The following is a 9,105-nucleotide window of genomic DNA, read 5'->3' as shown; positions in this document are numbered from 1 at the left end:
CAGTTGTTGGATGTCATAACAAAACACGTCGTGCAAAATTTCATCCCAATCGGATAAGAATTGCGCACTCTAGAGGCTCAAGAAGTCAAGACCCAAGATCGGTTTATATGGCAGCTATATCAAAACATGGATCGATATGGCCCATTTTCAATACCAACCGACCTACACTAATAAGAAGTATTTGTGCAAAATTTCAAGCGTCTAGCTTTACTCCTTCGGAAGTTAGCGTGCTTTCGACAGACAGACGGACGGACGGACGGACAGACGGACGGACATGGCTAGATCGACATAAAATTTCACGACGATCAAGAATATATATACTTTATGGGGTCTCAGACGAATATTTCGAGTAGTTACAAACAGAATGACGAAATTAGTATACCCCCCATCTTATGGTGGAGGGTATAAAAATTGTAAGAGATTTCACTCACGATGCCACTTGATATTGTTTGAAACTTAATTTATGAGTAATTTTGAGTTTTGCCTCAATGTTGAAACTCGTTTATCTCCCAAAGCACAAAACAAAAGAAAGAATAAGTGTGCTGTTGAAAAGTTCGATTAAAGTGTACTCCAGGGGACTGAACAGATCAGACGTCGAGGAAAAAGTCAAAAGCAATAAGAAAACCATGAATTGAACATAAGAAAATCATTTAAATTTGCATAATAGATTTAAGTTTAGGGAATGCCTTCATGCCGGCCAACCAAAGTCCTGAGCATAGGCATGTGAATAAAACATTGTTGGGGGAGTAGATTTACATTTTAATATATTAAACATGTATGCCATAGGATACGGTATTTAGTCCTTTTTTGTTGGTCTCTATTTTCCTCTACTCTGTGATATATATTATGAATGGCATAACCCAACCTCTCCTCCGACTGACGGAAATGGACATATTCCACACATTTGAAAATACTTTTAATATTTGATTATTTATTCTTGTAAACTTACTTTAGCAATATTCAATGTACCAATTAAATAAATATAATTTCGTTCTTCTGATATGACCGTCATGAGTTCTAATCGTTTGTTCCGTTTTTGTTTTCTGATTTCTTTACATTTAGGGAGATACATTTGTATGCTGTTATATTAATTTAGGGTAAAGCACGCAATTTCTATACAAGTAAAATGGAATATTGAGTAAATGTTTAAAGTCCTAGTTGTGTCTCCGAAATGAGAGAAAGTGGAAAAAAAAACAAAGTGGGTAAATGGATGTGTGTCTAGCTTAATTCGAAACCAACGCCCGATTGGATGGCATACAATAGCTTCTCGCGCATTTGTTCAACTGTCTTGAACGGAGGCAATTTAAGGAGATTAGTACAAGTACTAGCCGTGGGTAAACGTTCCATGTCGCCTGCATTTTGTATGAAGAAAGGAGGATCCAGATCCTGTAAATTTTAAGAATTGTGTGTTAATTTTTTGGATATCGCAGTGCAAGGCAAGATGTGAGGAGTGTGATGGTTTTAAATGTGTGCATATGGTTTAGATGCATTATCTGGGCGGACCAAAAATCGACTTTAATTTTAAAGGAAAACCTATTCGTTATGTTTGCCGGTTGGGCTGGATGTTGATTTATTGATCTCCCAAAGGGGAGAGATAGGGGCTATTTGACAACCATGAGAATGAATATCACTGCAATGAAAGTTTTTATTGATTACAAAAATTAAATTGCCAGACTCACAACCAGATCAGACACAGAACAAACACACCATTAGAGTACGCTTAAGAAGTAGTAAATGCCCCATCTTCGGCAAAATTGCAAATTTTGCCCATTAACATTCCACTAAGGAACAGGAGCGCAAATTAGTGCTAATCGTTTGTTCCATCTTTGGCACTATAGTGTTTTCCCTGGGCCTCTCGTCTGCTGGCCTACAATTCATGCCTTGCTTTTTCTAGGAATGCAGCCTGGTGTACAACATCTCTTCAATCCCATGGCAGCCGGTTGTACGTACCGGATTGACCCGATGGAGTTCTCCATCGGCAAGGGCTGCCGCCTTAGTCTACAACACACTGCTACAACAACAACCACAACAAACTTTAGCCTGGTGTACAACATCTCTTCATGGCTCAATTTTTAACCCCGTGACCTTCAAGCTATTTTTGACTGAGTTAATGTCTGTTTAGCATCATTGTGATTGGTTCATTTCCGAATCTTTTTGTTTTTATTGTCGTTGTTGTTTTCGAGTTTTCCTAGAATATGCAATGAGTATGAAACATTGGCAACAATTTTCTATTCCCCATGTTTGACGGTTGAGCTGGTCATTGATTTCATCTATTTTTCACTAATCTCTCACTCACATTGAACTGTGGGCTGGCAGACGGGAGGCCTGAAGAAAACACAAGATGGGGGCCTTGCCAAACTCCGCAACGTCCACTATTAGTTGTTGTTGCGATCTGGGTCTAGTGGGTCTGGCTGGGCAATTAAACAGGTGACGTGTATCGTGTGGTCGCTGGTTACATTCGGGACATACATCTTGCACGTCGGCATCAATCCTTGCTCTGTAGGAGTTGAGGCGGCTGCATCTGCCGGAACATAATTGAGCCAGAACTACTCTGGTTTGCACGTCGGCATCAATCTTTGCTCTGTAGGAGTTGAGGCGGCTGTATTTGCCAGAACTCAATTGAGCCAGAACTACTCTGGTTTGCCGAGGGAGGTCAATTACTTCAGGTGCAATGGGAGGCGGTCGTTCTCCAAGGACTACATTCACCCGGTAGCCATATACCGCATCTGCTACCGTGTCCGCATGAATGTTGTCTAGACCTGCTTAATATGCCGCTTGATATAGAGGCTCTCTCTTGTAGCGCTGAACCTCACGCTCTAGATCATGTAGATCTACCCTAAGGCTTCTGGGCGGTGGATATCTTTCCAAAAGATGATGATTTGGATGGACTCTGCGATAACAGCCCAAAAGGTATTGCTTAGACAGCATGTAGTCATGTCTTCGCACTGGCAGGATCTTTGTCTCCTGATGGAGGTGGTCCACATAAGAACTGAGGAGACAGCCCGTCGCAGTTTGGAGAGCGGCATTCTGACACTGCGTGTCTGACGAGACCACACTGGCGCTGCATAACTTACCACAGACCGGCCAATTGCTTTGTACGTGGTCAACAAGATTTCTTTGTCTGCACCCCAAGTGCTGCCAGCAAGTGACTTGAGGACCTTGTTTCTACTTTTGACTTTATCGCAAATTGCTGTGGCATGTGGGGAGAATGTATAAAAGCTGTCGAATGTGACCCGAGTATTTTGGGACACTTGATGGTCGGAATCATTTCTCCATAGACCATCACAGTCAGCTCAGTATTCACCTCACTCGTATTTGTAGTGAACAATGTTGCTGAAGATTTGATGGCAGATATCTTCAGATTTCTTGCAGTGAAATATGAGGCAAGTTCGTTGAGTAAGACGTTCAACCTATCGCAGATGTCAACAAGGGGTGGGAAGCCTGATGCCATGATCGTACAATCGTCTGCATATGATACGATCTCTATGCCGGGATAGGTACAGCTTAAACAGTGCCAGAGATATATCACCCCACCTTGGGGAACTCCCTGTTTCACTCTGCGGTGCTTCGACTTCTTATCCCTAAATTCCACAAATGACTGGCGACCACGCAAATAATTCGCGACCCAGCTTTTCAGACCTGGCTGGAGGGACGTGTTGGCGATATCCTCAAATAGTTTGGCATGACTGACCGTGTCGAATGCCTTTGATAGGTCCAGTGCTACGAAGACCGTCCTATCGCATGGCCTGGGTTGATTGAAGCCACGGCAAATGTGTGCGGTGATGGCATGCTAAGCTGTTGTTGTGCTATGCAGTCTTCGAAATCCATATACTCGGCGAATGGAAATTCCCCTACGAGGCTCGGGGAGAGTAATGCCTCAAGCGTCTTTGCTACTGGTGAGAGAAGGGAGATCGATCTGTACGACTCCCCCAAACTCGGGTATTTTCCAGACTTCAGTAGCGGGATCACTCTGCCCATTTTTCAGACATCGGGAACTACGTGTTTGTGTTCCACTAATGGAGTGTTTGTTCTGTGTCATATCCGCCTGTGTGTCTGTCAATTTCTCTTCTGTAATAAATACAACCTTTCATTCCATTGTATTCATTCTCATGGTTAAACATCTCTCCCCTTTGAGAGAGTAATGAGAAAAAAATCTATATCCTATATCAACATTATATGACAGGGACATATAATTTGCAGAAATTACAATAGACATCGTGCTTAAGTGAAATTTAATAGAAATGATACTTCTATGTAGTGCGCTTTAGGACATTTTTCTTTTTACATCGTCTTATAGTCTCTCTGCCCATGGTAATAACGCTGCATTTTGCAAGAATAAAGCTTTCCAGCTATAAGTCAATTCAAAAACCTTTTTTGTCCATAGGTAGGGTAAGCGCGGGCCCATTTCCCATTTCGATATCCAAAACCGTATTTCATATCCTATTTCAGTAATATTTGAAATGGTGAGTCCAGTATCATAATATGTTACTGGGACATGTTGTGTACGTAAAATATGAGGTTTCATTATATGCAAATGGGGAATTCTCTTCCGATACCTTTTATATGTATCTTTTTTTATAATGTATGGAGGCTTTTAATTGAAAAAAAAACACAATGAAATGCCTTAGTAAACTTTGTGCATCATGTATAGATTTAAGGACGCTAAAGCTAATGAATGCAATGTATTACTACAATATTTGAAAAATCATTTCTCTCCTTCGGTATTGCTTCTGCACTTTTCCTTTTTTATGCTTTATATATATATTTGTATATGATATGTTTCGATTGTGGCCCATAGATAAGATTCTTAATGTTTTGTGTGTAAGTAATGTGGCAATGTGTGACCTCAAAAAAAAATGGTAATGTCAACTACATACCTTAAATCCCAGCAGTGGTGGTCGCGAACAACTCGTTACAAATTTCAGCAGTTGTCTTTTTTGCAAATCATCAAAGCTCTCCAATGCCGCCCAAAATGCCACTATCGATGGATGTTCCGGACTGTATTCACCTCCATATTTACAATGCTTTTTGAGGTCCTCCAAATCAATTGGTATTTCAGCGCCTGATATCAATATCTGAAGTTCCTTATTGCTAAACATATAAAGCCATTCCACACATACAACATTGGACAAGCCTTTTCGAAATGCTACACAATGTTTACGTATTTGTTGATTCAATTTGTAATCGGCCATCAATTGCAGATATTCGATGCGATTTGAGTTGGTCACGGGTATTGTTTGACCTTGCGGCTTAAGCTCGATGACTTGGGTTTGGCCAAAGGAACTGCTGGCCACGGTAAAATCTAAATTTAATTCACTGACATCGCCCTCATAGTCCTTTAAATACAAAAGATTTTTATATAGCTCTGGATCTAGGGAAGCCAACTGGTGTATATCAACATCGGAATATTTTCCGGCTAGTTTGGTTAGGAAAAATTCAGCTAAGGGAAGTTCAACTAAAAGGTTTTCGTATATCGCCTTTCCAATAATGCGGCCTATGAAATAGTAGTGTTTTTCAAAATCAGGCACTAGATCACCCACACTGGGATTGGGATAAAGTTTATTGTCCGTTGTTACCCTGAAAGTGTACCCACATAGAATTAATCAGCCATATACGACATTTTGTTGTTTTTACTTACATGAAAAAGCCTCTATTTGGGTCGAAAGCTGTCTTTATTAACTCCGATAGAAATTCACGAAACACACCTCCGCCATCTATGCCAGCCTCATCCAATCCCAATGAAGAAACAAACTGCACACGAAATTTCAAACGTAAATCAGGCTCTACAAAATAATTTGGCAAATTATTGTTTAAGAATTACTAGATAAAATCTTGGATATACCATTTTCCGGTCTCAATTTGTCGTAAGCGTCCTCATACAAATGGCTTCTTCTCACTGTTAACATAATTGACGGTCCCTGTAGGAAAGCCTGCAGATTACCCTGTACTCTCATTTTATCGGCGGCCATTAATCCCTGCAAAATGCCCACACGTTTGCTGAAGGGCACTACAAAAGGTATTTCCCTCAGTATTGTTATTGAACGTATTTGTTTGGTAGACATGGGAGGACCATTTTCAAAATCCTCTCTTGTAAAATCTCTAATCGGTTGGAAGGGTCGTATGCCACGTGTACGGCTTCCCCGATTCAAGGGTAGGTCGGCAGGTCTATCCAGAGGTAAATCTAACCTTGTGACTGTCCAATGCGAGTCAGGGCAGAATCCCAATCTGAGATCTCTTGTGTGTATTTGATTCAATACAAATACCACAACTTTTAGCAAATTTGCCCAGATCTGTTTTTGTTGTTTCATTTTGGCATCATCTGAATCCGAACGGCCTAGGATAAAGCGATAATGTTGATTTAGATTTGAACGTGTTTCGGGAAACGCTAACTCGACCAGACCCAACGAAACTTCTTTGAGAGTTTTGGACAACTGAACAATTTCAGAGAGCGAAAACGGCATAAGGCGTACATGAATTGTAGGCTGCAATGGTTTTTCTATTAAAATCTTTTCATCACAAAACTCGTTGTCATGCAAAGTTGGCAGTAAGCGCCCAAATAGCATACAAAATGTGGCGAGCAGAGCCACAAACGATTCGCTGCCCGGTAGTTTTGCTGAAAATGTAGTTGATATTAGTAATGCATTTTTATATAAAAATTTGTATAACTTACGAACTACACCCTTTGATATGAGTGTCAACGGTGCATTAAAGCCTTGTTGCTTTGACTGTGCCACCAAGCTAAACCACACGGCTCTTATGAAATTTGGCATAAAAGATAACGTATATAATAATCTGAAAACAAAAAACATGGAAACCCATTAAAAGTCTATATAAAGAAAATATCAGTCTATTACATACTTATATTCGAACATCGCCATTTTATTATAGATCATAAGGTTATGGCATATTTCGCAAAGTCCATACAAGACATCGCCGTCATTTAAATAGTCTTCGATACTTTCCACTATGGCCTGAACCCGCAGTCCTTGATTAAGTAGTACAATGCTTTCCAGAAGACATTCTTTTTCTTTGTTCGTAATGGCAGTTGGACATGAGTCAACGTCAACATCCATGCCTTGGTTATTACGCTTTGCCTGGTAGTCCTCCTCATCACTATCTTCGTCAGATGTAGTTTCTTCGCTAGCATTAGCGTGTCGACTTTGCTGATGGCCGGAGTGTTTAAGGGAAGATTTTGGCAACTGAAGTATTTTCGATGAGACTTCTGCAATTATTTTGATGTAGTCGCCCAGTATTGTCTTTGTGTGGAGCGAAGCTGTAATATAAATCATCATATTGCATTGGACCTTAGAAAACATTACATGAAACAAATATTCTTACTCAATCGCTTGCGATCCAATACAAGTATAGACGTCAACAAATATGAGCTGAAAATACCCTTGACATCCGAAGCCTCAATATCACTAGCCTTAGTATTTTTGGTTTTTGTCATATTAGTTGACGCAGAAGCACCAGTAAAGGTGGGAACACTCACAGTGTCCACTTCCATTCTCTCGGGTAACTGCGATTTTGTCCACTTCTGTAGTGTCTTTATCATAAACTCGAAGGGGAACTCCTCGTTTTCGGCCAAACATGGCAAAAGAAAATATTGTATACAATCCGTGTATGGCAGTGATAGTATTTGCCTTACAAATGACAAACAAATATTTGCGCTACAAGAAACACCAGCCTTCGAATTGTTGGCCAACAGTAAAGGTCTCAGCAGAAGATTGAATATAGCCTCCGAAAATGGGTTTGGTGCATGTAGAGTTTCGCCATCCAAAGGGGGACATTTCAGTTCCAAAAGCAAACGAAGCCGTTTAAAATAATCGTTCCTTATCAGGTATTGAAATATGTATTGCAAATATTTTTGTATCAAGTTTTCACTTTCTACGTAGCGCTCTATGGAAGCCTCAGCGGTAAATGTTTCCAACATTCGTAATGGTATGGCTTGAGATGTTTGTGACAGTGATGTGAGTTGCACTATACAAAGGTCTAGAAGCTTTTTCAGCCGATGTAGCCACATCATGTCTGCGGTTGCATTTTGCAGAATACGAGCAGGACTCTTTAAAATGTGTTGGCACATTTCAATCTAAATAGGAACAAGGCATACAAATACCACACAATACTCAATTCGAAATTGTACTCACCAATCTCTCACCATCTTTGGTTTCCTTTGTGTTGTAGAAGAATAACAAACGTCTTAGCAGAAACGTCAAGTTTTCGTCGTGTTGAATTTGTGTTCGGTGTGATTGAAGAAATTCATCGAACTGCTCCCTTTCAAATCTTTTCCGCCTTTGGCGATAAATAAAAGACCTTGTGTATGATTGCAAAACAATTGCTCCATTGCTTTCTCGACGTAGTTGATTCCTTCTTCTTCTTTCTTCTGCAGCTTTTCGAATTATAGTCTCCCTATCGCTGCTTGTTGACGAACCACCAAGGTTTTGCTGTGGCTTACGGCGGTATTCGCCGTCAAACCCAAACATTTTACTTTATGTTAATTTCCTTTAAATCAAATTTGTTAATTGTCTATGTCAAGGACTATTACCTATTTCTTAATAAAGATATCTTCCTCAATCATGACAATGACATTTGCAAATTTTGACAGCTGACATTAAAATTGTTTTTGATCCAATTTACGTACCTTGCCACTATCAAATAAATTGTACAACTAATGGATTTCCATGGTACAATCAATAGGAAGGGTCAGTATCACAACAATATAAAACTATCCCCAACGAATCTACCTTGATTGCCAAATGCCGTAAATTGAAATGTCACAGTGGTTTTAGATATAAACTATGTTTTACAACTTATCTTCTTCAAATGTGTACTATATTTGTATCTTCATTATTATAACACTGTTCTTTTGTTTATGTGTGGAATATCGGATCAAGTAGAACATCTTTTTAAGATTTTAGAAAAAATCATAGCCGTGTTATTAAGCCTTTGACATTCAGATTTACGACAGAATCAAAACAAAAATAAAAAAAATTGTACTCAGCTGTTCGCATGAGCTCACCTTATAAGTGCACAAGTTTTGGTCAAAAACCTTTGTTGTTAGACCTTTTATTTGTACCGTTTTAATACCATATTTTATTGTGATAT

At 39.6% G+C, this 9,105-nt stretch overlaps 1 protein-coding gene across 1 annotated transcript; it reads right to left on the bottom strand.

Moving 5' to 3' along the window:
* Positions 1-911: 911 nt before the first annotated feature.
* LOC106089693 (ubiquitin-protein ligase E3C) lies at positions 912-8,583 on the bottom strand. The gene is made up of 8 exons (XM_013255643.2): positions 8,148-8,583; positions 7,339-8,089; positions 6,859-7,273; positions 6,671-6,792; positions 5,843-6,613; positions 5,639-5,783; positions 4,878-5,577; positions 912-1,386 (listed from the first exon to the last, which is right to left on the bottom strand). The coding sequence occupies exons 1-8, from the start codon at positions 8,481-8,483 to the stop codon at positions 1,219-1,221; spliced, it is 3,408 nt and encodes a 1,135-aa protein (XP_013111097.2). The 5' UTR covers positions 8,484-8,583; the 3' UTR covers positions 912-1,218.
* Between the last annotated feature and the right edge of the window lie 522 nt (positions 8,584-9,105).

Source organism: Stomoxys calcitrans, chromosome 5 (genome assembly GCF_963082655.1).
Source record: "Stomoxys calcitrans chromosome 5, idStoCalc2.1, whole genome shotgun sequence".
In the NCBI taxonomy this organism is placed as follows: domain Eukaryota; kingdom Metazoa; phylum Arthropoda; class Insecta; order Diptera; family Muscidae; genus Stomoxys; species Stomoxys calcitrans.
The sequence above is the reverse complement of the archived record's forward strand: the minus strand, read 5'-3'. Positions and strand labels throughout refer to the sequence as shown.